At 43.7% G+C, this 26,137-nt stretch overlaps 1 protein-coding gene, 1 long non-coding RNA gene and 1 pseudogene across 2 annotated transcripts in view; all 3 read left to right on the top strand.

Annotated features, from left to right (window-relative positions):
• The first annotated feature begins 3,519 nt into the window (after positions 1 to 3,519).
• Positions 3,520 to 4,783, top strand: LOC148135598 (histone H1-like). The gene has a single exon (XM_087984789.1). The coding sequence runs from the start codon at positions 3,520 to 3,522 to the stop codon at positions 4,228 to 4,230; it is 711 nt and encodes a 236-aa protein (XP_087840915.1). The 3' UTR covers positions 4,231 to 4,783.
• Positions 4,784 to 5,455: 672 nt separating this feature from the next.
• Positions 5,456 to 6,058, top strand: LOC122544490 (histone H3-like; annotated as a pseudogene).
• Positions 6,059 to 9,835: 3,777 nt separating this feature from the next.
• The window catches only part of LOC148135595 (uncharacterized), a 134,093-nt gene continuing 117,791 nt past the window's right edge, over positions 9,836 to 26,137 (top strand). The window contains exons 1-2 of the long non-coding RNA XR_015754997.1: positions 9,836 to 9,969; positions 15,263 to 15,370. This is a non-coding gene — a long non-coding RNA (uncharacterized LOC148135595). The remainder of the gene's footprint in view (positions 9,970 to 15,262; positions 15,371 to 26,137) is intronic.

Raw genomic sequence — 26,137 nt, 5'->3', positions numbered from 1 at the left:
TGCAAATCTTGACCTACTCTTGTGATATAATGATCTTTCAGTCGGGGAGCACTTTGGGGCCAACCACCATAATTTTATTAGTTTTAAAACTCTGATGGAAAAGGATCGACCAAATCTAAAAGTTAAATTTCTAATTTGGAGGAAGGCCAATTTTGAGAGTATTGTGCAAAAACTTTCAAAAGTTGACTGAGGACAGATGTTCACAGGCAAAGTGATGGCTGAAAAATGGAAGGCCTTCAAAAATGAGACAATGAGGGTACAGAGACAGTATGTTCCTGTTCATGTGAAAGGCATGACTGGTAGGTGTAGGAAATGCTGCATAAGAAAAGAAGTTGAGGTTTTGGTCCAAATAAGAAGGAAGCATATGTTAGTTAAATACAGCAGAGGTTGAGTGAATCCTTCGAAGAGTATAAAAGCAGTAGGGATATACTTAAGAAGGAAATGAGAAGAGCAAAAAAGGGACGTAACATAGCTTTGGCAAATAGTGTTAAGGAGAATTCAAATAAATTTTATAAATACATGAAGGTCAAAATGGTAACCAGGGAAAGAAGAGGGCCCAGCAAAGATTAGCAAGGCAGCCTATGTGTGGAAGGGAAGGAAAAAGTGAGAGATACTAAGCGAGTGCTTACTGAGGAGAAGGAAATGGAAGATATAGAACGTGGGGAAACAAATAGTGACATCTTTAAAAATGTTCATAATACAGAGGAGGTGCTGCTGGATGATTTTAAACAGAAAAGGTGGATAAAGCACGAGCACCCGATCAGGTGGACCTGGAACATGATGATAAGCTAGGGAAGTGATTGTTGGGCCCCTTGCTGGAGATATTTGTATCATCCATCGTCACAGATGAAGTGCAAAAAGACTGGAGGCTGGATAATGTGGTGCCACTATTTAAGAAAGGTGGTAAGGAAAAGCCAGGGAACTATTGAACAGTGAGCATAACATCAACGGTAGGCAAACAGTTGAGGGAATTGTGAGAGACAGGATTACATCTTTCTGAAAGGCCAGGATTGATGAGGGGTAGTCAACATGGCTTTCTGCATGGGAAGTCATGTATCACTAACTCAACTGAGTTTTTTTGAATTGGTAAGGAAGAGGACTGATGAGGGCAACGTGATGGATGTGATCTATAGGGCCTTCAGTAAGGCATTTGACAAAGCTCCCCATGGGAAATTCGTTCGCAAGATTGGATCACATGGAATACAGGGAGAACTAGCCATTTGGATACACAACTTGTTTGAAGGTAGAAGACAGAGGGTGGTGGTGGAGGGATGCTTTTCAGACTGGAGTCCTGTGACAAGTGATGTGCTACAAGGATCACTGCTGACTCCACTGCTTTTCATCATTTATATAAATGATTTTAGTTAAAAAAATGACAGAACACCAGGTTATATTCCAACAGGTTTATTTAGAAGTACAAACTTTCAGACTGCTGCTCCTCCATCAGGTGTCTGTACTTCCAAATAAACCTGTTGGACTATAACCCGGTGGAGTATCATTTTTAACTTTGACCACCCCAGTCCAGCACCGGCACCTCCACATTATTATGAATGATTTGGATGTGAGGTTGCAGGTATTGTTAGTAAGTTTGCAGATTACACAAAAATTGTAGGTGTACTAAACAGCAAAGAAGGCTACCTCAGAATACAGCAGAATCTCGATCAGATGGGCCACTGGACCCAGGAGTGGCATATTAAGTTCAATTTAAATCAATATGAGGTGCTGCAATTTGGAAAGGCAAATCAGGCAGGACTTACACACTTAATATTAAGGTCCTGTGGAGTGTTCTTGAACAAACAGACGTTGGAATGCAGGTTTGTTGTTGCTTGAACGTGGAGTTACAGTTAGATAGGATAGCAAAGAAGGCATTTGATATGTTTTCCTTTACTAATCAGAGCATTGAGTATGTGACTTAAGAGAACATGTTATGGGTGTACACTTTTGGAATATTATGTGCAATTCTGGCCTCTCTTCTATAAAAAGAATGTTGTGAAACTTGAAATGACTATTTAAGATAGTTTTTGGTCCAAAGAAAAGGCCTAGAATTTGGGAAGAAATATAGTGAAGCGGGAAGGCTGCAGACAGATCCAGATTCAGCAAATGACTGTAAAAGGGGATTTAACTAACAAAGAACAAATGAAACAAAAGTAATGTTGTGGAAACCATTTAAAGAAAACTGCTAAAACACTAATAAATGTGTAAAGAGAGAAATGAACATAAATAGACTGGCAAAGAGGACCACATGCCACTTACAACATTAAAGAGGGGAGTTCAAAATGGGGAATGAAAATGTCTCAAAAATCACTAACATACTATTTGTTCTCTGTTTACAAATGTTCACACAACTAACACAGTGATGATATTGGTGAGTTTAGTGAGAGGGAAGAACTGAACCAAATCAGTATTATTTGGGAAATGATGTTGGGACAGTGGATAGGATTGAAGGTTGGGAAACACCAGGCCTTGATTATCTACGTCCCAGAGTATTTAATGTAATGGGCTGAGTAATACTGGATGCAGTGATGGTCATGTTCCAAGATTCTATAAGCTCTGCAATAACTTACACAGATTGGGGGCTAGCTTGTGTAAGCAATCCAATGAAAAAGGGACGTAGATATAAAATTGTGAACTATAGACCAGTCAGCCTCAGGGAAAAAAATCAAAATGAAAGCTTCAATTGCGAAGCATTTGACAAAACAGTATTCAGGATCTGCTAGAATCAGCATGGACATGAAGGGCCTGTTCCAGTGCACACTGTTCTGTCTTCTAAGCTTGACAAACTGACTGGCCATCTTTGAGGATGTAAACAGTAGAGCTGATGAGAGTGTAACAGTTACTGAGGAGAAAAACTACAACTAACTCCCTGGACACCGCAGCAAAGGCTGAAAGGAGGAGACATTCTGTCCTTCCACACTTACAATTGGTGATATTTCTGGCGTGTGACTGTGTGAATGTGAATATTGTGTCAGAGAGGCTGTCGGAAAAGGGCGGACGGTTAGTCGAACCTAACTGTGTTTGTGTGTCCGCGAATATTATGATATTTCTGGGTCTCTCTTGTGAAAATCAAAAACATTTTCAATTCAACTTATTCCCCGGCTCCCCCACTAGACCCCAAAGATAGAATTTAAGACAATGTATTTGTTGATTTCAAGATTTCAGTCTAAAAGTACCGACAATGTCAGCGTTCAGCTCAAAGGGATCGATCTGTGCGGCAGCAAAACGCGTTTAACTCGACAGAGGAGCCATCTATTCGAGTGAAAACTTTTCAGTCGCAAACCTTCCCTTGTCTGGGTCAGGAGCGATCGAGCCTGACTCTCTGGATATGCGGAATTTCAGAGGAATCGGAGAGTTTAGGTCGTTAGAGAAACACAGAGAAGCAGCAGGAGCAGGGAGCTAACGGCAGGTTGTCCCTGCGCCGTCCGCTCGCTGCCTTGAAGTTGCTCAGTGCCGCCCCCAGTAGCTTCATTGCTGACCGAGTTCAGACTGTCCCAGAGAGAGATTCAGCGCAGAGTTCTCAACATGAGCGACAGTGCAGCCGCCGAAACGGCTCCTCCAGCCTCCGCTCCCACCAAAGCCAAGGCTCCCAAGAAGAAGGCGGCGGCTCCTAGGAAGAAAACACCCGGTCCCGGGTTGGGAGAGCTGATTCTGAAGGGTGTCGGGGATATCAAGGATCGCAGAGGGGCGTCTCTGTCCGCTATAAAGAAGGCGCTGGAGAGAAGCGGGATCGATGTGGGAAAGCGAAACGCACAGATCAAGATGAGTATCAGGAGGTGCCTGGCGAACGGCTCCCTTGTTCTGGTCAAGGGCCAGGGCGTCTCCGGCTCCTTCAAACTCCCAAAGAATCCAGTCAAGGCAAAAACGGGAAAGAAGGCGGGAACATCAGCGGCCGCCAAGAAACCGGCCGTGAAGAAATCACCGTCCAAGAAGGCGATAGCCAAGAAATCCCAGGCCAAGAAAGCGACAGTCAAGAAATCCCCAGCCAAGAAAGCGACAACCAAGAAATCCCCAGCCAAGAAAGCGAGCGGCAAGAAATCCCCAGCCAAGAAAGCGAGCGGCAAGAAGACGGCACCGCCAAAGAAAGCGGTGAGCAAAGCAGCGCCAAAGAAACGGACTCCCGTGAAGAAGGTGAAAAAGGCCAAGAGCCCTAAAGCCCCCAAACCCCTCAGCAAACCGGCTAAAAGCAAGGCCAAGCCCAAAGCGAAAGTGATCAAGACAGCAGCAAAAAAATGAACCCGTCAGTGTAATCTGTAACCATCTGAAACCAAAGGCTCTTATCAGAGCCACCCACATCTCTCAGGAAAGAGCTGAGCCCGGATCAAATGTTCCCCGTCCCGACGCATGAGCGCAGACCTACCTTAAATATTAATTGATCTGAATAACTCAAATATACACTCAGGTCTCCGCTCTCGTAAACCATAGCATGTGAATGGGGAAGGTATCATATAGGGAGGGTTTATTGATATCCATCTGGTTGTTTCACTTCGTTACTTATAACTACTGAGTGACACATTGTAGTATTTTTATTTCATTGACCCGTTCAGGAATGTTACTTTGTTCAGTTTTGATTCTGAGACCCTGCGGATGTTTTCATTGCGTGTTCCTTCCATCTGCCTGTTACAGACAGTTCAGGTAGCAATTCCACATTGCCTTCGGGGCTAATTACATTCTGGGGGTAATAAAAAATCCCAGGGGCGGCACGATGGCTCAGAGGTTAGCACTGCCGCCATACAGCGCCAGGGACGCCTGTGTGGAGTTTGCTCATTCTCCCCGTGCCTGCGTGGGTTTCCTCCCACAGTCCAAAGATGTGCAGGTCAGGTGAATTGGCTGTGCTAAATTGCCCATAGTGTAAGGTGGATTAGTCAGGGGTAAATGTAGGGGAATTGGTTTGGGTGGGGTTGCTCTTCGGAGGGTCGGTGTGGACTTGTTGGGCCGAAGGGCCTGTCTCCACACTGTGGGTAATTTAATCATAAAGTGAGATTCTGTCCTTTTATTGCTTTTAAGTTGTTTAAATTGGCGGGGTTGTTTAGATTGATTCACGGCCGGCACAAGTTCGGTTGTTCAGTTTGTCTGGGCTGTTTTAAACCCCGCCTTTCCTCCTGCCTGTTACAGACAGATCGGGCAATGAACACGCTGACTGCTAACTAGGTTTTAAAGAGTTACTATAAAATATTAAATTTTATCTTAGTTGCGGACGGATGGCGTTTTTGCGTTTTAATGGTTACTTTAATCGCGAGGTTTGTGAGGGTGAATTCAGCGGGCAATTTGAAATTGAGCAACTGTCATTTCCAGTGAACCAATCAGACTCCAACAATTCTTTTCCTGCCTTTTCTGTGTCATCCGGAGCTGTTTCTCTGTGGGCTGAGGGACAGGGCTGTATCCAATCCCAGCTCTAGGGCGGGCTCTCCGTTCCCTTAAACAGGGAGCACCGCAGCAGCCTCAGCATTGACAGCAGCAGCCTGTGTCTGTGTGTAACTGCGAGTTGAGGAGAATGGCTCGGACCAAGCAGACAGCGCGCAAATCCACCGGAGGGAAAGCTCCCCGCAAGCAGCTGGCGACCAAAGCTGCCCGCAAGAGCGCTCCGGCCACGGGCGGAGTGAAGAAGCCTCATCGCTACAGGCCCGGCACGGTGGCTCTGCGGGAGATCCGCCGCTACCAGAAATCCACCGAGCTGCTGATCCGCAAACTGCCCTTCCAGCGCCTGGTGCGAGAGATCGCTCAGGACTTCAAGACCGACCTGCGCTTCCAGAGCTCGGCGGTGATGGCCCTGCAGGAGGCCAGCGAGGCTTACCTGGTGGGACTGTTTGAGGACACCAATCTGTGTGCCATCCACGCCAAGCGGGTCACCATCATGCCCAAAGACATCCAGCTGGCCCGCCGGATCCGCGGGGAGCGCGCCTAAACGGAGCATAGCCGGCCCTGCACATTCACCCCGAGAGAGAGAGTAAAACACGGCTCTTTTCAGAGCCACTGAACCACCCAGAGAGAGCGGGAAGCGATCGCAGTCGTTGGAATATGGTTTTGGATAATATTAAAGGGGGGCGGACCATGGCGTCAGTAATGCAGTTCAGAAGAGTTAGCGTCATAGAGATGTACAGCATAGAAAAAGAGCCTCGGTCCAACCTGTCCATGCCGACCAGATATCCCAACCCAATCTAGTCCCATCTCCCAGCACCTGGCCCATATTCCTCCAATCCCTTCCTATTCATATACCCATCCAAATGCCTCTTAAATGTTGCAATTGTACCAGCCTCCACCACATCCTCTGGCAGCTCATTTATTACACGTAACACCCTCTGCATGAAAAAAAAGTTGCCCCTTAGGTCTCTTTCCCCTCTCACCCTCAACCAATGTCTAGTTCTGGACTCCCCGACCCCAGGGAAAATACTTTACCTATTTATCCTATCCATGTCCCTCATAATTTTGCAAAGCTCTATAAGGTCAGCCCTCAATGCTCCAGGGTAAACAGCCCCAGCCTGTTCAGCCTCCCCCTGTAGCTCAGATCCTCCAACCCTGCCAACATCCTTGCAAATTTTCTCTGAACCTTTCAAGTTTCACATCTTTCCGATAGGAGGGAGACCAGAATTGCACACAATATTCCAACAGTGGCCTGACCAATGTCCTGTACAGCTGCAACATGAGCTCCCAACTCCTATACTCAATACTCTGACCAATAAAGGAAAGCATACCAAACGCCTTCTTCGCTATCCTATCTACCTGCGATTCCACTTTCAAGGAGCTATGAACCTGCAATCCAAGGTCTCTGTTCAGCAACACACCCTAGGACCTTACCATTCAGTGTATAACTCCTGCTAAGATTTGCTTTCCCAAAATGCAGCACCTCACATTTATCTGAAGTAAACTCCATCAACCACTTCTCAGCCCATTGGCCCATCTGGTCCAGATCCTGTTCTAATCTGAGGTAACCCTCTTTGCTGTCCACTACACCTCCAATTTTGGCGTCATCTGCAAACTTACTAACTGTACTACTTATGCTCTCATCCAAATCATTTATGTAAATGACAAAAAGTAGAGGGCCCAGCACCGATCCTTGTGACACTTCACTGGTCACAGGCCTCCAGTCTGAAAAACAACCCTCCACCACCACCCTCTGTCTTCTACCTTTGAGCCAGTTCTGTATCCAAGTGACTAGTTCTCCCTGTATTCCATGAGATGTAATCTTGCTTTTTGCAAGGTTTGTGAAGGTGTGTAGCTCAGGTTGAGGATGTAGGTTTGCTCACTGAGCTGTAGGTTTGATATCCAGACGTTTCATTACCTGGCTAGGTAACACCATCAGTGGCGAACTCCAAGTGAAGCGAAGCTGTTGTCTCCTGCTTCCGATTTATATCTTTCTCCTGGATGGGGTTCCTGGGGTTTGTGGTGATGTCATTTCCTGTTCGTTTTCTGAGGGGTTGATAGATGGCATCGAGATCTATGCATTTGTTTATGGCGTTGTGGTTGGAGTGCCAGGCCTCTAGGAATTCTCTGGCATGTCTTTGCTTAGTCTGTCCCAGGATAGATGTGTTGTCCCAGTCGAAATGGTGTTTTTTCTTCTTACGTGTGTAGGGCTACAAGGGAGAGAGGGTCGTGTTTTTTTTTTGTGGCTAGCTGGTGTTTGTGTATCCTGGTGGCTAACTTTCTTCCTGTTTTTCCTACGTAGTGTTTGTGGCAGTCCTTGCATGGAATTTTGTAGATGACATTGGTTTTGTCCATGGGTTGTACTGGGTCTTTTAAGTTTGTTCGTTTTTGTTTGAGTGTTGGTGGGTTTGTGTGCTACTAGGATTCCGAGGGGTCTTCGGATTCCCTACAACAACTTGCCCACCACTGAGGTCAGGCTCACCAGTCTACACTTACCTGGCTTGCCTTTCCCGCCCTTCTTAAACAGTGGCACCACCTTTGCCAACCTCCAGTCTTCTGGCACCTCATCTGTAACTATCGACGATACAAATATCTCAGCAAGAGGCCCAGAAATCACTTCTCTAGCTTCCCACAGAGTTCTTGGGTACACCTGATCAGGTCCTGGGGATTTATCCACTTTTAACCATTTCAAGACATCCAACACTTCCTACTCTGTAATCTGGACATTTTGCAAGATGTCACCATCTATTTCCCGACAGTCTATATCTTCCATATCCTTTTCCACAGTAAATACTGATGCAAAATATTCATTTAGTATTTCCCCCATTTTCTGTGGCTCCATAAAAAGGCCGCCTTGCTGATCTTTGAGTTAGTTGAAGACACAGATCGCACAAGCGGCAGTGACTAGAATATACGGTGCTGTGAATGTTATGTAATTTTCACATGCTTCATTATAGTAGTGCAGTATTAATTCCGGATTAAATCCTCTCTCTCCTCACTGTCTCCCTTGGTGTTCCCACCAGCTGTAACTACATCATCATTGCTGAGAAAGCTGGCGCGGAAACATGGCGCCAAATCATCTGTAAGAAAAGGAGCACTTCTTTTGTTTCCTAGTGGTGACACTCAGGGCTCACACCCCAACCGGGGCTTGTCGCTCCCAGAATAATAAAATATTAGAGAGTGACTTGAGCAAATAGCAGCAAACAGAAAGAAAAAAAATCACCGGTGTTTAACATGCTCCCGAGAGGCAGGGAGAAGAGAGGGCATATTCTCTACTCTTGAAGCCAGCGCCAAATCATCAACACCTTTCCTTCCAATTTGAAAAGCCCGCCATTTCACAAATAACGGAGTACGTTTTACATAGAAAAATGATGTATAAAAAAGGAGAACCTTGATCAGAGGGGAATTCATCAATACTTGTTCATTAGGTTATAAATATATACTTTAGACAATCTCTCTCTCGCTCATCCATTTGCCTAACTGCATCTATCTCTTTCTACATTTTTCTCTTTTCTGGACCTGAAGAACTGGCAGAAACAAAAGCAAGCGCCAAGAACTGCAATCTGCAATTAATCTCTTCATTTCACATTTTGAAAGCACTCCGATATGTTGATTAAACAGTACAGAACGTTCTTCTGGCTGAGCTCAATAATCGTCTTTAGACAATATTTTAATGTCGCCCAGCCTTTTTGCACTAGTTCTGACATCAGCAAAAGCTCCACATTTGCCATCCCAGTCCTGCAGCTGCTCTGGTTTGATCTCGGTTCATTTTGATAATCTCTCACTGACAGCAGAAAGCCTCATTTACCGTAATTTGAAATCGGAGAAAACAACGCCATAGACCCAGGTTCGAGTCTACTTAGATATAGAACTAAAGGCATGGACCGCCAATCGTAAGATGCATCTGCTCCTAGTACTCAAAGACGGAGACACGTTTCTTTTTGGTTTGCCTGGGGAGATATTCACCGTTCATATCCCACCGTGAATGGTGGCTCGGGAACTGACATTTGAAGTGCTCATCCAAATACTTTTTAAAGGTTAAGGTTTCTGGCCTCCACCACCTTCGCATGCAGTGTCTTCCAGATTTCTACCATTTGCTGAGTGAAAAGATTTTTCTGAAATTCCCTCAATATCTTTACATCTAACCCTTCACCATAGCGAGAATCCTTACCCTCACCATATCATTACCTAAGCACCACTTGTGATTGCTCGCTCAAACAAGGGAACAACTTCTCTCTATTCACCCTGTCCCACACGCCTCATAAATCGTTTATACTTCAATCATGTGTTCCACCGCAGTCATCTCTGCTCGAGAGAAAACATTCCTTTTTTTTGGAAGTAATATTTGTACTTTAATCCCAATCCCCAATATTGCGCTGGATTTATCACCGCTGCTGTCACAGTTTAATGTGAATGATTTATTCCTGCATCCTTAGGCGCATGCGCGATGCTGCCCTTCCTCCAATGCAGTGAATGCAAGAGGTTTGTTTGAAACAGACCGCAATGGAGAGATCAGCGCCCAGGGAAGCGAGGGAACAGCAGGCTCCTTCCAGCAGCACATCGGGATGGGAGCCTGGGACACAGAGGGGGCTCCGAGACCGGGATTGATTCGGGGTGAGTTCGGGGAGAACCGGGGGCTGTATGTAAGGGCGGGGGCGGGCGGGGGGAGAGGCCTTTCTCGGGCTGTGTGGGGGTCTGCTGAGGGAGACAGCGGGAAGAAGTATACATTCAAGCCAAGAGTCAAACACAACTGATGCAATATATTTTTTGATTTCTCCCTCTACTCAATGCACAACAGCTCAGTTCCAATAAATGCCATGATGCTTAGTCAATTATTATTTGCAACATCAGAAGAGGGATAGAGTGTATCCTCTTAGGAAATAAACATTCAGGAACTGTATTAACTCCACCTGTAATGAAGGCAATTTTAAAGTTACAGTCAAGGTGAACAAACAGATCGTTCTGTTACATTGTTACAGCAAGGATTTCTGAAGATATAGGAGGAAACTTTGGCATTATCAGTACCTGAGAAGGACAAAATTAATCTTTTGATAAATAGAAGTCCTATGTGAAAGGCACAACTAAACAGTGTAAATTCCAAATGAACCTCTGAGCCATAGCCTGATGTATACACAACCACCATCTCCAACCCACCCTCTTATGTGTGCTTGCATACATATGCACACACACCAGTCTCTCACACACAGCTACTGACTGATGTACAATTGTGACAAATTTGTATGCCATCCTGAAATACTCATTCCAACATTTAAAAGTAATGAAAATCTATATACACCGCAACTAGCAGAAAACATTTCAAACTGATTTCTACTCTCAGATCTCAAGTCAAAGAAATTTACAGCACAGAATAAGTCTCTTCAAATTATTAAGTCTGACTGATCAAAGATGGTCTATCACAACATAACAGTTGACTGAGCTAACAATTCTAAGCATTCCATTTTCATAAAACTATCATGGCAGCAGAAAAGCTGTCATCTCCATCTGTATCGTAACCTCATTCTCCATTTCGTAGTTATTTTATTTTTCTGTCCAGCAACAACGTTTTTTTTAAATTATTCTATATGTATTTCAAAATTTGTTTTGATTTTCTATGAAGAGCCCTGCATTCCTCTTGACCCTCCCTTCATTATAGTACAAAAAAAAGCAAGGAATCATGATATAGTTTTCTGAAGGAGTCATTGGAATTGGATCATTACTATGTAAAGCCTTGCAGTATGAAAGAGAAAGCCAAAATTGGTCAGTTTGTCAAGCTGCTTTTTTTCCCCAACAGGAGTTGATATTTAAATTGTTAAATTCAATTTATTGAACTATTCTTCACAGAATGGTGGAAAATAAAAGTCCTTTTGATTTTCCCCTCCCTACCATAGAGCAACACAAGAGTCTGCTAACGGCTTGCACCAGATCTTGTCCACATTGGTAAATAAAATAGAATTGGCCAGTTCTCTTTCCTGTACAAGGAACACTGTGGTCAGTCAGCTGCAATGCAGTTGAAGTGTTCAATTAGTCGCAAATGGGTTCGGTTAATACTGATCATTAATTCATTGGTTAAAACATGTCACCATGCAAAAATCGATAGCATTCTGAAAACCAGACCTTGATATCCCCATTGTTCTCGGTTAGACTCTGCACTACAGGAATTACAAAAGTCCATTGCTTTTCTCCCCTTGATTCTGAAGAAAAGCACAGATGCTTTTCTGCTGCAATGTGTTGCATGTTCAGTTGTCCATGGATCCTACAGGCACTAAAGCTAAAGGACATTGGCTGTGGACATTATTGAACTACATGTGCAGTGCCAGAGATGAACAGATATACAAAAACATCCACTTTCACAGACAGAAGCTGACTCCAGTGGCAATGGTTAGAACATAGAACATAGAACAATACAGCACAGAACAGGCCCTTCGGCCCACGATGTTGTGCCGAACATTTGTCCTAGCTTAAGCACCCATCCATGTACCCATCCAATTGCCGCTTAAAGGTCACCAAAGATTCTGACTCTACCACTCCCACAGGCAGCGCATTCCATGCCCCCACCACTCTCTGGGTAAAGAACCCACCCCTGACATCTCCCCTATACCTTCCACCCTTTACCTTAAATTTATGTCCCCTAGAACCTCATTCATGTCAAGTAGCAGAAGTTTGAACACTGAAGTTCAGTAGCAGTTACTAAAAGTAACATGTTTCAATTTGGATGACACTAGCACTGTGAAACAGAATAACCAAGAATAAGGAGCACATTGATATCTAGTATCAGAGAGTGAATGAATCTCATTCTCACGCTGAGCCTGGTGCTGATGAATACACACTTTCTCCACACTCACATTTTCCTAGCTGCTACATGGTCTTCCCTATTCTGGGGAAACTGAGTGTAGATTGGGTGTTCACTTTGCCAAACACCTACATTCTGAAAACAAGACCCTGAGCTTCCACTTGCCTGCCACTTCGACACACCACCAATCCCCTGATGAACATCTCTGCCTCAGGCTTGCTGCAGAGCTCCAGCTAAACCTCAGTGCAAGCTGGAAGAATAGTACCTCATTTTCTGGTTGGGAACACAACAGCCTTCTGGACCCAATATTGAGTTCTACAACTAGGGCTAGAGCTCTCCCATGTCATTACCCAGAACCTCTCACACCAGGCCTTGTTATCACAAAGTCTGCTATTATACACCAAGTCACTAACAGTCGCTGTTAATAGTGAGTCACCTTCCTTGTCTGACCATGATCTTTGGATTCTATATCAATCTACCAGTTACTCTGACCCTTCAACATACCCTACCTTTGGCAGAAAAACTAATCATTTCCTGGCTACCATCAGTTCTCAGGAAGGGTTACTGGACTGGAAATTTTAACTCTGATTTCTGTCCACAGACTCTGTCAGACCTGCTGAGCTTTTCCAGAAATTTGATTTTGTTTCTGATTTCCAGCATCTGCAGTTCTTTTGGTTTTCATTTAGAGATTAATAACTACATTTTCATATTCACAGAGCAGAAACTACCAGGGAAAATTGCTAACTATATTCACATGTTCACAAAAGAAAATTTGTCAGGCAAACATTGATAAGTACACTCACATTTACAATTCTGACCCTAATTGGGAAGGATTCTTAACTAAACTTTCACAAAGCAAAACCTGACAGGGACTGTTAAAAACTAACTTCTCCTATTCACATAGCAGAAACTGGCAGGCTTAGATTGACAATTACCCAAACATATTCCCCAAGCAGATATCCTCAGGAAGCTAAGGAAATTCACCGTGTCTATAAAGATCCCTGCAAATTTTTATCAATGCACCACCTATCTGGATGTGTCACAGAGTGGTATGGCTACTGTTCTGCCCAAGACCACAAGAAATTACAGTCAGTTGTGAATAAAGCCCAATCCATCACTGAAAGCAGCCTTCCATCCAAAGGCTCCATTTATACTTCCTCCTGTGTTGGGAAAGCAACCAACATAATCAAAGACCCATCTGACTCCGGTTCTGTGCTCCTCCACCCTGATCTGTCAGGTAGAAAATACAAAAGTTTGAATATACCGTCCAACAGTTTCAAGAACTGATTCTGTGCTATTATTAGACTTTTGAATGGACCTCTCAAATTTTAATGTTATTCTCTCGCTCTGCACCATTAACACTGTATTCCAGATTCTGTTCTATTGCCCTAATGCACTTTGTATGATATGTTCTGCCTGTAAGGCACTCAAAACAATGCTTTTCATTGTATCTCTGTACATGTGACAATACTAAATCAGATCAAATCAAGTGGATACCTACACTCACATGCTGCAGAATCTGAGAGTTACAGGTTGATAGCTACAGTCACACAACCTGACAGGAAAAGATGAATAAACATTCAAACCCTGACATTACAGCACCTGACAGGAAGGATTGATAACTAAGCTCTCTTATTCACAAAACAGAAATTGATAGTGACAGATGAAAGCTCAGCTCACACATTCACATAGCATAAACTGGCAGGAATTGACAATCACACAGACATATTCACCAAGCAGAAATTGACAGCTATAGATTGATAATTATATTTATGAATTCACACAGCAGAGTCTGAAAGGTACAGATTGGCAATTACACTCTCACTTTGACAATTAAGAAACTGACAGGTAGAGAATGATAACTGTACTATTCACATATTGACAGGGAAGAATCTGACAGGGACAGATTGGTATTGACTGTCTCAAATTGATGTAGTAGAAACAGATTGGCAATGACACTCTGGTGTCCAGTAGCAAAACCTGACAGGTACTGTTTGATAATTGCACTGAGAAGTTGATTATAGCTAAAACTGACAGGTAGAGATCAATATCTACATTCACACAGAAGATATTGACAGGTACAAATTGATAACTGCATTTAATATTTATACAGCAGAAACTGGCAGGGAGATACTGAGAATGACACACCCATTCTCAAAGCTGAAACTGACAGGTTCAGGTTGATAACTACACTGTCAGATACACATCAGAAACTGTTAGGGAAAGATTGTTAAGTAAATTCACACATTCACAACGACAGAAACTGACAGGTATATATTGATAACTAAACTCACACATCCCCATCAGTGAAGCACATAGGGACTGATCCTATTTATTTAAAATGTATTTATCAATCAGTCTCTGCCAGTTTCTACTATGTGGATATGAGTTCAATTATCAATCTATACCTGTCAGTTTATACTATGTGAATGTGTGAATGTAGTTATCAATCTGTCCCTGTCACTCTCTCGTAAAATACATTTTGGACATTGCAGAGAGTGACAGGGACAGATTAATAACTATATTAACTCTCACATTTGCACGGCCTATACTGACAGGTACAGGTTGACAGCCATACTCTCACATTCACCTCGCAGGAACTGACAGGTATGGATTGATACGGAAACTCTCAAATCCAGATACAAACTTGTATTGGGTAGCCCCATTGTGGAGCTGTAGAAGTGTTGCTTAATATCTGGTTCTCAGTGAATTGGTATAGATTTCTTTTGTTACAATCATGAGACAAAGAGCAACTCAGAGCTGCAAATGGGTTGCTGGAAAAGCGCAGCAGGTCAGGCAGAATCCAGGGAACAGGAGAATCGCGTTTCGGGCATAAGCCCTTCTTCAGGAATGAGGCTTATGCCCGAAACGTCGATTCTCCTGTTCCCTGGTTGCTGCCTGACCTGCTGCGCTTTTCCAGCAACACCTTTTCAGCTCTGATCTCCAGCATCTGCAGACCTCACTTTCTCCTCAAAGAGCAACTCAGGCCAAGAATGGAGTCAGACCTGTAGTTCTGTTTGAAATGCTGGCTTGAAAGAAACACAGCCTCATGATTATAAAATGAATATTACATTGAAAGGTTTGATACTGTCAAACTCACTTAATGTTGATTTACAGGGCATGTCTCGTCTCTCTTCCTCCAGAGGAGCATATGAAGGAGCAAGGCAATTTAACATCCCCTTGGTACAAAGCCATGTGTGATCATTTCCTTCTAACAAACTGCAGGTATGTTATTGCTGTCAGACTGAAAAACATACATTCCACAGTCGGAGAGCAGTTGAATTAGACACACATGGAAATCAATTTCTAGAGAGAAGTTTTCACAAGAATAGTCAAATACCACCAAGTAATTATAACTTTTTTTATCCCTCTCCATTCTCAATTCACATCACCCAATTTCCAATAAATGTTACCATTCACAGCCATTGAGTCATCGAGATGTACAGCACTGAAGCAGACTCTTTGGTCCTACTCATCCATGCCAACCAGATGTCAGAGACTAATCTAGTCCCATTTGCCAGCACTTGACCTGTATCCCTTTGAACCCTTCCTCTTCATGGACCCATCCAGATGCCTTTTAAATGTTGTAATTGTACCAGCCTCCTCCACTTCCTCTGGCAGCTCATTCCTTACTCGTACCATCTTATGCGGGAAAAAGTTGCCGCTTAGGTCCATTTAAAATTTTTCCCTGTTTACCTTAAACCTATGCCTCTAGTTTTATACTCCCCCACCTCAGGGAAGAGACATTGTCCCTTATGATTTTATAAACCTCTATGTGGTCAGCCCTAGCCTGTTCAGCCTCTCTCTATAGCTCAAATCCTCCAACCCTGACAAATTTCTTGTAAATCTTTCCTGAACCCTACAATATTTCATAATATAATTCCAATACGCAGGAGACCAGTATTGCATGCACTATTTCAAAACTGGCTTCACCAATGAACTGCACAGCCACAACATGACCTCCCAACTCCTATACTCGATGCACTGACCAATGAAGAAAATGTACCAAACGTCTTCTTCACTGTCCTATCTACTTGTGACTCCACTTTCAAGGAGCTATGAACCTGCATTCCAAAGTCTCTTTGTTCAGCAACACTCCCCATGATCTTACCATTAAGTGTACAAGTCCTGCCCTGATTTGCCTTTCCAAAATGTAGCACCCCAGATTTATCTGAATACAACTCCATCTGCTACTCCTCAGCCCATTGGCCCATCTGATCAAGACCTTGTCGTACTTTGAAGGAACATTCTTTGATGTCCAATTTTGGTGTCATCTGCAAACTTATTAACTATACCTGCTTTGTTCAAATCCAAATCATTCACATAAATGATGAAAAGCAGTGGATCCAACATTGATACTGGTGGCACACCACTGGTCACAGGCCTCCAGTCTGAAAAGCAGCTCTCCTCCATCACCACCCCCGTCTTCTACCATCAAGCAATTTCTGCATCCAATTGGCTAACTTCCCTGTATTCCATGAGATCTACTAGGAGAAAGTGAGGACTGCAGATGCTGGAGATCAGAGCTGAAAATGTGTTGCTGGAAAAGCGCAGCAGGTCAGGCAGCATCCAAGGAGCAGGAGAATCGACGTTTCGGGCATGTAGAAACGTCAATTCTCCTGCTCCTTGAATGCTGCCTGACCTGCTGCACTTTTCCAGCAACACATTTTCAACTTCCATGAGATCTAACCTTGCTAACCAATCTCCCATGAAGAACCCCGTCGAACGCCTTACTGAAGGCCATATAGATCACATACACCACTCTGACCTCATCGATCCTCTTTGTTACTTCTTCAAAACAACTCATTCAAGTTCGTGACACATGTTTTCCCACGCACAAAGCCATGTTGACTCTACCTAATCAGTCCTTGCCTTACCAAATGCATGTAAATCCTGTCTCTCAGGATTCCCTCCAACATCTTGCCCATCACCAATATCAGACTCACCGGTCTATAGTTCCCTGGCTTTTCCTTACCATCTTTCTTAAATAGTGACACCACGTTAAAAATCTTCGTCATCCAGCACCTCACCTGCAACTATCAATGATAAAAATATCTCAGCAAGGTGCCCAGCAATCACTTCGCTACATTCCCACAAAGTCCGAGGGTGCACCTGATCAGGTCTTGGGGATTTATCCACTTTTATGCCTTTCAAGACATCCAGCACTTTCTCCTCTGTAATATGGACATTTTTCAACGTGTTGCTATCTATTTTCCCACATTTTATTATCTTCCATGTCCTCCTCCACAGTGAACACTGGTGCAAAATACTCATTTAGTATTCCCACAGCTCCACGCATCAGGTGCCTTGCTGATCTTTGAGAGGCCCTATTCTCTCCCTAGTTACTGTTTTGTCCTTAATCTACTCCTGAAAACTCTTTGCATTCTCCATACTTCTATTTGCCAAAGCTATCTAATGTTCCCTTTTTGCCCTCAGGATTTGTCTCTTCAGGATACTCCTACGACCTTTATACGCTAAGGATTCACTCAAATTCTTGTGTCTATACCTGACATATGCTTCATTTTTTCTTAACCAATTTCTCTTGTCATCCCACATTCCCGCCACCTACCAGCCTTTCCTTTCACTCAAACAGGAATATACTAACTCGGGACTCTTGTTATCACATTTTGAAGGCTTCTCATTTCCCAGCCTTCACTTAATTCCAGCATCTGGTCCTAATCAGCTTTTGAAAGTTCTTGCCTAATGCTGTCAAAATTAGCCTTCCTCCAATTTCGAACTTCAGCTTTTAGATCCGGTCTATCCTTTTCCATCACTATTTAAAAACAAACAGATTTATGGTTGCTGGCTCCAAACTGCTCCCCCACTGACACCTCAGTCTCCTGCCCTGCATTATTTCCCAGGACGAGGTCAAATTTTGCATCTTCTCTAGCAGGAACATCCACATACTAAATCAGAAACTTTCCTTGTACACACTTAACAAATTCCTCTCCTTTTAAACCCTTAACACTACGGCAGTCCCTGTCTGCATTTGGAATGTTAAAATCCCCTACCATATCCACCGTATTATTCTTACAGAGAACAGAAATCTCCTGACAAATTTTTTTCTGAATTTCTTGCTGACTATGAGGGAGTCTGCAATACAATCCCAATAAGATGACCATCCCTTTCTTATTTCTCAGTACCATCCAAATAACTTCCGGGATATATTCCCAGGAATATCGTTCCTTATCAAAACTGACACTCCCCTCCTCTCCTGCCCCCACTTTCTAAGCTTCCTGTCGCATTTGTATCTTGGAACATGAAGCTCCTTCTCTTGGAACATTTACATGTTGATTAAGAAATTTTCTTTGAATTTTCAAAGTCTCTTCTCCATCCAAGCCTTTAACACAATGGTACTTCCAGACAATGTTTGTAAAAACCTACTATTACAGCCTTTATATTCTTATATATATCTGAAATCTGTGTATATTTGTTCCTCAGTTTCCTTCTGACTGATGGGCCTATAGTACAGTCCCATCATGGTGATTATCCCTTTCTTATGTTAACCCATTATTTTCACTGGATGATCTTTTTCAGAAATATTTTCTCTAGTTAGAGCAGCAATGTTTTCCTTAATCAAAAACACCACTGCACCTTCTCTTTTACTTGCCTTTCTATCCTTCCTATATCCCCTCATACTTCTATAATCTATTGAATACAGACCCAGAGTTATCCTCAATTGCTGTTTTTCAGACAAGTCCTTCATCCTGGGGTCATTCTTGTAAATGTACTCTGGGCTCCCTCCCAACACGAGCACATCCTTCCCAAGATAATGGGCCCAAAGCTGCTCACAATATTCTAAATGCAGTCTGACCAGAGCTGATAGAGACACAACAGTACATCTCTGCTCTTGTATTGTAGCCTCTTTGAAATAAATGTTAAAATGACAGTTTGGAAGGCAAATGCCAACTGAACCTGCCAGTTAACCTTAAGAGAATTCCTGAACTAGGTCTCCCAAGGTCCCTTGCCTTTGAGATTTCTGAAGACTTTCCCTGTTCAGAAAATTATCAACATCTTTATTCCTTCTACCAGAGTGCATAACCTCACAATTTCCCACATTGTATTCCATCTGTCACTTCTTCGTCCACTCTTGCAGCCTGTCCAAATCCTTCTACACCCTCCGCACCTCCTCAGCACTACCTGCCCCTCCACCGACATCTATCCCATGTGCAAAAGTGGTAAGAATACCCTCAGTTCCTTTGTCCAGATCGTTAAGGCATAACAAGAGTAGTTGTGGTCCCAACACTGACCCCTGTGGAAGTCCATGAGTCACCGGCTGCCATTCTGTAAAAGACCCTTTTATCCTGACTCTCTGCCTTCTGCCAAGCAGCCAATTCTCTGCCTTTACCTTATTTAGCAGCCTGCTGTGTGCTACCTTATCAAAGGCCTTCTGGAAATGCAAATCAATTACATCCACTGGCTCTGTGTTGTCTAACTTGCTTGTTACTTCCTCAAAGAATTTGAACAGATTTGTCAGGGAAGATCTCTCCTTAACAAAGCCGTGCTGACTCTGCCCTATTTTACCATGCACTTTCAAGTACTCTGCAGCCTCATTCTAAACAAGGGATTCTCTAGCCTTAGGAATGACTACGTTCTAGCTACGTACCCTGTAGTTTCCTGCCTCTGCCTCCCTTTATTAAATATGTGTTGCATTAGCCATTTTCCAGTCATCTGGGACCCTGCCTGACTCCAGTGCTTTCTGAAGGATCATCACCAATGCCTCTCCACTCTACTCTGCTGTCTCCTTCAGTTATCTGGAGTGTAGTCCATCCGGTCTTGGTGATTTATCCACCTTCAGCTTCCCAGCACCTTCCCTTTTCCAATGGCCAATGCACTCACTTCTGTCCCCAAGATCCCCTTGAAATTCTGGTCGGTTGCTGGTTTAAAAACTGATGGAAAGTACCTCTTCAGATCCTCTGCCATGCCGTGGTTCCCCATTACTACTTCTCCAGCATTGTTTTCAAGCTGTCCAGTGTCCACTCTTGTCCCTTTGTAACCGCTTAGATATCCAAGAAAATTGCCTGCAGCCCTCTTCTGTATTCGTAGCGTGCTTACTCTCAAATTTCACTTCTTTCCCCGTCCCCACCTTTTTCTTAAAGTTATTTCTGTTTTTTAAAGACTTCCCAATCTTCTGGCTTCCACTAATCTTTACCACACTATGTGCTGCTAGTGTTGCCTTTATGCTCTCCCGGACTTCCCCTGTCAACCAGGGTTGTCTCATCTTCCCCTTAGTATTTTTCTTCTTCCTTGGGATGAATTTCTGCAATGTCTCCTGAATTAACCCAGAAACTCCTGCCATCGCTGCTTCACTGTCTTCGCTGGTCGGCTCTCCCTTCCAGTCAACTCTGTCCAGCTCCACCCACATGTCTTTGTAGTTACCTTTACCCAATTGTCATCCCGTTACATCTGATTCAATCTTCTCCCTCTCAAGCTGCAGGGTGAACTCTAATATGTTATGACCACTGCGTCCTTGGAGTTCCTTCACTTTGAGCTCCCTAATCAAGTCTCCCTCATTACATATCACTTTATCCAGAATTGCCTGTTCCTAAGTGGGTTCTACCACAAACTGCTCCAAACAAAACATCTACCAACAGGTTGAGAACCGCTACCAACCTGTTTTTCCCAGTCCACCTGCATGTTGAAGTCCCCAATGATTATTGCAACAGTTCCTTACATGCTTTTATAATCTCCTGATGTATTTTCTCCCCCACATCCTGACAATGGCTAATGGCTTGTACACAAGTTCCTTCGGGGTCTTTTTCCCTTTGTGGTTCCTGATCTCTACCCTCACGGATTCGACACCTTCTTGCTGTCAATTTAATTTTATTTCTTGCAAACAAGGCAACCCCTCTGACTCTGCCCATTGCCTTTTCTCTGATACCTACAACATTGTGGAAAGTGAGGACTGCAGATGCTGAAGATCAGAGCTTAAAAATGTGTTGTTGGAAAAGCGCAGCACGTCAGGCAGCATCAAAGGAGCAGGAGAATTGACGTTTCGGGAAGAAGGGCTTATGCCCGAAATATCGATTCTCCTGCTCCTTTGATGCTGCCTGACCCGCTGCGCTTTTCCAGCAACACATTTTTAAGCAGCCACCTACAACATTGTGAATGTCAAGTTTACTCTGGCGTACCAGCTGATTTACCTTGTTCTGTAGACCATGTGTATTTAGTAACAAGTCCCTCAGCCCTGCGTTAATTGTCCCTCTTCTCATATTTGTCCCCTTATCTGCTGTGCTTAAAGTTAGATTCCTGATCCTTTCCATACTTTCTGTCTTGCAACATGTTGTGCAAACTCTAACCTGTGCTGAGCACTTCCCCATTTTGACTTTTCCATAATTTTGCACGCAGCTGAAAAACAACCCCCATGTTTTAGTTTAAAGTCCAATATATAGGCCCTGGTTATACCATTTTCCAGGACTCCGATTCCAGTGTCATTCACGTGTAGCCTGTCCCATCAGAACAGTTCCATCCTCCCCCAGTACTGACTCCAGTGTCCAGTGAATTCAAACCTCCTGTTTGTCCCACACTAATCTTTCAGCCACACACATCTTACTGTTCTAATCTTGCTGACTTTATGGCTCAGGTAGTAATCTAGAGATTATTACCTTTTTTGATTCTTTTTTTAAATTTATCCCTGAGCTGCACATATTCCTTCAGCAGAATTCTTCTCTCAATCTGTCAATATTGACAACTGGATTGTTCCTCTGCAACCCAGATGCCTATCGTGAAGCCAGGCAGCAGGCAGGCAAATTTGCTTTCGGGACTCTCGATTCTGGCAACACGGAAGAGTCTCTATTCCCCTGACTACACTGTTTCCAATTACACTTGCATTCCTCTTTTCTCCTTCCTCTTGAATGGCTCCCTCTCCCACAGTGGTGTGGTCAGTTTGCTCATCCTCCCTACAGACCCCACACTCATTCACACAGGGAGCAAGAATCTCAAACCTGTTTGAGCCTCAGCCCTTCAGCTTGTCATTCAGCACTATCCTCTACCTGTCTCACTCATAGTCACACCCTCTATCCCTGACCACTGATCGATTTGAGGTAGTTAATCTAAGGGGTGTGACTGCCTCCTGAAACAGAGAATCCGGGTAACTCCTGCTCCTCCCTGATGTTTGGCAATGTTCGGAGCTCAGACTTCAGCTCAATAATCTGAGCTGGAATCCCTCAACCAACACTTGTTATGGTTGTAGTAGCTATGAACCACAATGGGGTCCACCAGCTCTCACGACATGCAGTTAAGACACCGCGCCTGGTCTGGCCCCCTCCATTTTAATGACTTGGTGCTTAATTTGATTTTTTAAAACATTTCATACTGAAAGAACAACCACTGTTGTTGGGGAGATTAATTGACCATGCTCAAGAGGCCAAAATTAAGTAAGTGCAGATATCTTGAAAGATTGTGTGGCTGACAGAGATTAGAGGTGCGAATGATCACTATCATAGAGAGTTTTAAAAAGAAAGACGAGAAATTTGTTAAAATGTTGCTTTTCCTCAATTTGTGACCTCTTCAGATCAATGAGCTCAGGGTGAGGAGAACAAAACTCAGTGTGAGTGAGCACATGGGCAGTGGGGTGTTGGATGAGCTGAAGATTACAGGGAGGTTGAAAGTGGAAGGTGGATCAGGAGTGTGTTACGGTCATTCAGTCTCGCGGTTACAAAGGACTGGATGAGATTTCAGCACCTGGAGCTGAGACTGGTAGTGAAATGGAAATAGAATGTCATGGTGAGGATGTGGGTCTGTGGTTCAAAGCTAATCTCCAAATGCGATATTCCCTTAATGTTGTGAAGAGCTTGGTTTGGACAGTTACCAGAGGGGGCAATCAAGGTGGAGTTAAGAAGTTTTGTAACAGGGACTGAAGCCAGCAGTCTTCAGTGAACAAAGGATCAGGAGTAGGCCTTTTGGCTGTTCCACTATTGAATGAACTCATGGCTGCTGTGTGGAGTTCAGCCTTTGGTCCATATCCCTGAATACCTTTGTTGAACAAAAGTTTATCTGTCTCAGATTGGAAACTAACAACTTAGTGATTGATTTCCAAACCTCTTCCACCCTTTTCATATTGAAGTCATTCCTCACATCTCTCTCGACTCTGCTCTCACGTTCTTGATTAAATTGGAGAAAGTTTCTATTCATTCAGTACTGGATGTTGGGACATTGTGTGAGTTGGAGGGAGCTTCAAGGGAGTGTTGGTCACATACGCCTGCTCCGCGGTCCTTCATGGTGGTGGAAGTGGCTGTTTTGGGAGGTTATGCTCAAGGCATGGTCGAGCAATTGGTTGATAAAATCCCTCTCATTCTCCTTCCAGCACTGTGGAATATAACGGGAGAAAATATATCAGATGGCACGGTAGCTCAGTGGTTAGCACTGCTGCCTCACAGCACCAGGGTCCCAGGTTCGATTCCAGCCTCGGGTCACTGTCTGTGCGGAGTTTGCACATTGTCCCCAAAACTGCATGGGTTCCCTTCGGGTGCTTCGGTTTCCTTCCACAGTCCAAAGATGTGCAGGGCAGGTGAATTGGCCATGGTAAATTGCCCGTAGTGTTAGGTGCATTCGTCAGGGAAATGGGTCTGGGTGGTTACTCTTCAGAGGGTCAATGTGGACTGGTTGAGCTGAAGGGCCTGTTTGCACACTGTAGGGAATCGAATCTAATCTAATATGCATTTCGGCAGGAAGACTAGGAGAGGTGAATACTATTTAATGAGGGAAAACCTCTGCAGAAAACTGCAACGCAGAGAATTTTGGGTCCTTCTGCTTGAAAGATGAAAAACTAGCATCCAGGTTCTGTGGGTATTCAGGAAAGGAAACGGTCAGTTGGCTTTTATTTGAAGGGAATGGGGAGAAAAATGGAAGTCTTGCTAAAACTGTTCAAGACATGACTCAGATCACACTTGGAATACTGTCAGTTGCTTTTGGCCCTTGTCTTGGGAAAGGCAGTCCATAGAGTATTCAGGAGATTGATCCTGGATATGGGAGGAATTTCTCAGGAAATGAGTTTGAGCAGACTGCTTCTGTACTCATTGGAGTTCAGAAGAATGAGACAAGACCTTATGGAAAGATTCTGAGGGGCTTGACTTTGTAGATTCCGGAAGATTGTTATTACTTGTTTGAGAGTTGAGGACATAATCTCAGAGTAAAATGGATGTGGAGGAAGTCCTGCTGTTAGAGTATAGAATACTCCAGTGGCCTGTGGAGGCTGTGCTGCTCTGTGTGTCCAAGGCTGAGATAAATAGATTTTTAATTAGTAAGGGATTCAAGGGTGGGGGCATAAAGCAGGAAAATCCAGCTGAGGATTACTGGATCAGGTCTGATCTCACTGAACGGTCAATCGTCCACCTTGCTGAAACCCGAGCAAGTTCACACAGAGAACAGACCTTTGAAATGCGCAGAATGTGGGAGGTGTTTTAAAAACTCTGGGGCACTGCTATCCCAACAACATCTTCACAGTGACGAGAGACCCTGCATTTGCTTTCACTGTGGGTGTGGGTTCAAGCCATCATCCAACCTCATTAAACTTCAGCGGATCCACACTGGGGAGAGACCATTCACCTGCTCACACGACGGGAAAGGATTTTCTCATAAATACAACCTGTTAAAATACCAGCGATCTCTCGGGAGGTAGAGGCTGTTCTGCTGTACTGACTGTGGGAAGAGATTAATTGTGAAATCCAAGCTGCTAAAACACCAGCATATTCATGAGAAATGACAGTGCCTGTTTTTTATTGTGAACATCTGGCCGAGACTATGAAGCAGGGAGAAGATTTTATTTCAATTCCCACCTGATATGGAGCTATGTCAAAGAACTTAATTACTTTTGTAATTGATAACTGAATGATATTCACTGGGGCAGGTTTCTACTGAAGTTAATGAACTCCAGCTCATGAACTGCCAGAGTAACTTCCATAACTGAAGGGGTTGGAATTTGCTGTTGATCACGTCGAGCATCCAATTTGATTCATTGTAGTCTTTCTCAATTGACCGTGTGGAAATTCTAACTTGGTTACAGTTGTTAATAAAAGAATAAAAAGTCAATTATATCAAATTTGTAGTGAACACCCAGCTCGCTAACACTTTCCAAAGTCCTTTGCACTTGCTTTTGAAAAGTTTCCCTTTCTCCCTCCTCCATCTTATAAGGAGCTCATGCAACTGATTTGTCATTCAGATTGAGATAATCTGAGCGGCTGTCTCTTCCGTGTCCCTCCTTTCCCTGAAACTGTCTCTGAAGTTCCACTTTGTCAGAGTCTTGAATACTCAACTTCCTCCAGTTCCTCTCCTACCTTGGGAGCTCCTCTTGTCCATCAGAACCAACTTCTCATCTCTTGACCATTTTCCCACTCAATTGCCGAGCATCCAACCTCCTCCCATTCACGGATAGTGTCAACAGTTCTTGCTCTCGTCTGGTAAGATCCTTGTCACTTTAATTCCACCATTATCATCCATCCAGTAAAAATTGTTTTATTGATTTATTGAGTCACAGGATGTGGGCACTCACTCACTCATCCAGGGCAGTTAAGAGCCAACCACATTGCTGTGGATCTAGAATCACGTACAGCAGACTGGGTATGGACAGGATTTCCTTCCTTTAAAGGACTTCAGTGTACCAAATGGGATTTTCCAACAATCAACCAAGTCATCATTAGTCTTTTAATTCCAGATTTTCATTGAATTCAAATTCCATCATCTGTCATTGTGGATATCTAAACCAGATCCCCCAAACATTACCTGGAACCCTAGTTTAATAGTCGGCCAATAATCCATGAAGCTACTGCTTCCACGAGCAGAAATTTGCTCCAGTTAAAATTTGTAATATCTAGTCCGTAACTCTGTGATATCTGCATATTGGGCTGTGTTGCTCCCTGCCTCTGTTACCTGCACTTCCTCACCGAGATAAGCTGCATTCCACTCATTCTGCCCACTTTAGCATCTCTGACTGTCATTACTCCATTATAGCCTTGCCTGAGCAGGATGTTCTGATATTCCATCCCTCAACCAGTC

Source organism: Chiloscyllium plagiosum, unplaced genomic scaffold, assembly GCF_037043375.1.
Source record: "Chiloscyllium plagiosum isolate Xiang-an unplaced genomic scaffold, Cpla_swu_hap1 HiC_scaffold_49, whole genome shotgun sequence".
NCBI lineage: Eukaryota > Metazoa > Chordata > Chondrichthyes > Orectolobiformes > Hemiscylliidae > Chiloscyllium > Chiloscyllium plagiosum.
Note: the sequence above shows the minus strand (reverse complement) of the source record. Positions and strands in the feature narration are given on the sequence as shown.

Coding starts and splice junctions, on each gene's coding strand:
- LOC148135598 (XM_087984789.1), top strand. CDS start 3,520: ATGAGCGACAGTGCAGCCGCCGAAACGGCTCCTCCAGCCTCCGCTCCC.